The sequence below is a fragment of the Egretta garzetta genome, unplaced genomic scaffold, assembly GCF_000687185.1.
Source record: "Egretta garzetta isolate BGI_Z169 unplaced genomic scaffold, ASM68718v1 scaffold56, whole genome shotgun sequence".
NCBI classification, from domain to species: Eukaryota; Metazoa; Chordata; class Aves; order Pelecaniformes; family Ardeidae; genus Egretta; species Egretta garzetta.
In genome coordinates this window covers 13,622,672-13,626,737 of record NW_009260182.1, presented here as the reverse complement: position 1 = coordinate 13,626,737, position 4,066 = coordinate 13,622,672, and the positions used below count along the sequence as shown (strand labels likewise).

General features: G+C 51.3%; 1 protein-coding gene across 1 annotated transcript in view; it reads right to left on the bottom strand.

The window, feature by feature from the left end:
- HPSE2 (heparanase 2 (inactive)) overlaps positions 1-4,066 on the bottom strand; it is a gene marked incomplete at its 3' end in the record, with an annotated part of 97,608 nt that overhangs the window by 83,719 nt on the left and 9,823 nt on the right. Inside the window, exon 3 of the mRNA XM_035897427.1 lies at positions 883-1,083. Coding sequence (XP_035753320.1) covers positions 883-1,083 — 201 coding nt within the window. The remainder of the gene's footprint in view (positions 1-882; positions 1,084-4,066) is intronic.

Here is a 4,066-nt window from a genome sequence, read left to right as displayed (position 1 = left end):
GGGCAGGTTACGCAGGACCCCCCTGCCTCTCCCAGCCCCACAGCCAGGGAAGGCCACCACAGGGCTTGCCATCTCCTCCCCAGTCAGAGCACAGGGCCCTCCCTCCCATAAAAATCAGATGCCTCCCTGCCTTTCACAGGAAAGGGACCCGGCAAGAGGAGAAGGGGATCTTGTTTGATTTATTAGTCTCTTCCTCCTTCCCATCGTCTGTGGCTCATCCAGCTGTAGTGATAAGGAGAACAGCTATGAAAGGAGACTGCTGGCTGCTGGGATCCCATCCTTCTGCCCGCTCACTGCCTGAAGACATCAGTCCTTTACAAGCACCATTAAATGTGTATCCAAAATGTGGCAGTCTCCTCCATCCTTTGAGATTCTGTTCCCTGGATAATACAAACAGTTGCCAGAAAAAGAGTATCCTCTCATCTCTGTCTGGGCCATTATCCCTTTATATTTGCTCTTTAATATTTACTGGGTTCACACAAAGTGCATGCTCTGGAAAGAAAAAAAAATCAGCTGCAGCTTAAAGGACTCCAAATTTAGTAATTGCTGCAGCCCCATCGACGTGAACAGTTAGCAGGGAGATTTCTCCAGCACTTCACGTGCCGTGGTATTCTGCTTAGGTCAGCCTGCAGAAAACGTTCTGTCCAGGGGCACCAAATCTGGAGTGTCTGTGTAGGTGCCAGCCGCAGAGGCCTTACGAGTCCACCACGAGTTCCTGCAAGTCCTTTCCCTCCCAGCACCCAGTAACCTTGGTAGGAAACAGAGGCAGCCAGAGAGATGCTGATTGATACAGAGGTGAAGCACCCGAGGGTTTTAACACACCTGTGAGTTAGCAAGAACTAGCCCCAGCTCCTGGCTCCGGAGCTGGTCTTGCAGCCTTACCTGTTAATGTGAGGTTGCTGTATGTGTTTGAAAACTGCTCCTTTAACAAAACCAAGTGCATCTGAGCTGCCTTTTCCCTCTGTAGCTCCAACATTATGTCAGGATGCTGGGCGATCTTACAGCCTTTCTGCTTATCCAGGGCAATGTCGCTGCGAACAATGTCTACAGCAAAAGGGAAAGAAAAAAGGGAGATGGCCAAACCTCAGCTTTCATTTTCACCAGACGCTTGGATCAGAACCAGCCAACATGACAGCCACACAACCATCACTCAGCACCAGCAACCCAAAAAAAGGGTCCAAACCCCTGGGATCCACCTATCCGATGAACCTCCTCTGCACAAGTCTCCTTTTCTCCCACAGAAAGCTCGAGTCATTGACTTTAATATGCTAACACAACCTACCGCCCCATCCATCCTTCACCTGCCTAGCAGTTGATCTCTTACAACGATGGCCCCTCCCTCGCCGGAAAGTACGAAAATCTCCCACCATTTATAATATGACCCTGTTACTGGTGTGTCTGACACTAAATAATGAGAAAAGACTAAATCCCATTCTGGTGACCCCTGGCTTCCATTTACCCTGGCCTGTCAAAGAGGTGATGAGGAAGGCTTGTTCTCACCTTGTTTATCCTCACTGCAGCTATCACTGTTACAGTTAGGTCAGCACGGCGTATGACAGGTCTCTCTACACTTCTAACTCCTGACATTCAATTCAGGAGGCAGGAAACTTATTTAACAATTGTTTTCTCTTCATATGAGCATTTTTATAAGTCATATTGTGGAATAAAAGTAAGATATTCCCTCTCCTAGAACTACTCACCTGCTGGGGAAATGCAAAGATGGGGATAGCAGGGCAGAACAAGAATCAAGTAAGATGGGTCCAGTCTCTACACAAGAGGGGAGTGGTGCAAACTAGTCCTTGCAAGGTCCCTTTCTGAGTTTAATAAACTCTGTAACATGCTCAGATCCACAGGCACCATATGCTGTGCCTAATTCTTTGAAAACCCTAGGCAGCCAGCACTGATAAGGACGGATGGGAGCTGGAGTTCTTCCACCACACTGCATGAGGTCACCCTCTGCATCACGAGGTAGTGCTTTGCTCTATTTAGTTCCCACCTACCTAGAAGTTTCTGAAGGAGCTTATTGTCAGAAGAGAGCGACGTCTCGCTCTGCATGCACTCTCCAGCTCCATTATTGTTACACACATCAAGGAACACCAAAGCTGTTTCCAATATTCATGCCTCTGTCTTTCAAGGTGTCAAATCGCAGGTTCAGCAAACCTAGGATTAAAGCTGTGTCTCGGGTTGGCAGGGAACCCCCTCCAAAGGTGGGGTGGAGGACTGGAAGCCACATTATCTTCCTGTCTCTGACCCTCATCTTAGAGGCACTACGCTTGCCTTGCCCAGGCTGTGCTCTGTCTCTTTATTGCATGGCTGGGGATTGACACAGCTTCTCTAAAGCCTGCCTAAAAAAGACTGCTCAGAACAGTAACGTCATAAAAGCACCTGCCTTCTGTAGTTAGGGACACGAGCGCTCGCCTCCACCCACAGCTAGCGTGCTCAGGAGTGGGGACAGGGCGGCATCCGGCTGGCAGGAAAATACAGCTCAGTAATTCCATATCCAGCACAGGGGCTTTAACGTGGAGAGATGAGCTGGAGCAAGAGGAAGTAATAAAGTTCCTCTGCAGATAATGAGCTCACACACCCCAACCTTGTGCTTTTGGTGCACAACCTCTTAGGTAGACACCGAGTAAGATTTGGGTCTACCCAAACTCTGCCCAACTAAAGAATGATACAATCCTGAACCCCTGTTGTGTGAGATATTTGGAGACCTGAAGAATAAGAAACAGTCTTACCACTCTCCTGCGCCAGAGAGGCTATTCCTACAGCTGCTGGTGTCACCTGGAGCTCATGAATTCATTCACCTTCCTGGGTGATGGATTTCCTTTTCTACAGAACTGAATGCAACAGTTGTACACCCCCCACCCCCAGGGCAAAATGGAGCAAAACACATCAAGAAGGCCCTGAAGGAGGAGAAGACTGAGAGGCAAAGAGGTTTGGAACCAGATGGCCAATGCACTGTTGCCAATTCTTTTCAAACAGCTATAAGGGAGTCCAGGCTGGGTCAAAACAAGTTCGTTTCCTAAAAGGAATGGAGCCCTCCTAAAACCCAACCTGGGCCAATGCAGACACAGGTGGAGGAGCCATTGGCCTGGGACCAGGGTCCCTGCCCTCCCGCTCAGGGGCCAGGACAGCACCCTAGAAAGTACAAAGGGACGTGGCAGCGGGTCTGTGCGACACCCCTACCTCAATCTTCAGGGACCACAGGTCACAGCAAACACTCAGTTGGGCAAGGGATGGCCCTGTGTGCACTGTCAGAAGGGTCTGGGGACAAAGGGCAGGCCCAGGAGACCAGACCCAGGAACGAGGGGCAGGAGCAGTGTTTGGAGTCCTATCCTTAGGTTACGAGCTGCTGTGTCAGGGATTAACACAAGGAAGTCAAGTCACATTCAGAAAAACCCTTGGTGTTTCCTTAGATGTTGAGGTCTGGGAGAAGGCGCGCAGGGCACAGGAAGCAGGGGCACTCTCTGGCAGTCATCTTCATGGGGTTCTCAGAGAGCTGCCACTGCAAGCATTCATCAATCTGGCTTCTCAGATTGATGAAGGACCCAAGAAACTTGTCCGAGACCTAAAAATGGAGGTGAACCCCACATTCATTATAGCTCCAGCTTCAACAGTGGGCAGATGTCTGAGATACGGAGCTCCCCACAGAACTCAGCACCTGGTCATCCAGACCCCACCAGGCTGTACTCGGCGCAGGGGAGGAGGCAAGGGCACCCCTGCACCACCCTTCTGAACCAGCAGCACCGCGGGAAGAGGGGTAAGGAAGAGACAGAAAAGGGAAGGACGCGAGGAGCACGCGGTGCCCCAGGAGGTGCTGGGCAGGGCAGCCCCCGGGCGGGAGCTGCAGGAGAAGGACGCTGCCTTCCTGAACGCCGATTAAAAAAAAAAAACAAAAAAAATACCCTGCAAAACAGGGAACCAAGCGGCTCTTGCCAGAAGTGCGAAAGAAGAACTCCAGATGTGGGAGCCCCAGAGGACGCCAAATGGCTTCCAAAGGCGGCGGGCGAGGAGCTCTGCCCCGAGAGGGCCCGGGCCGTGCCGGGCCGTGCCGTGCCGGGCCGGG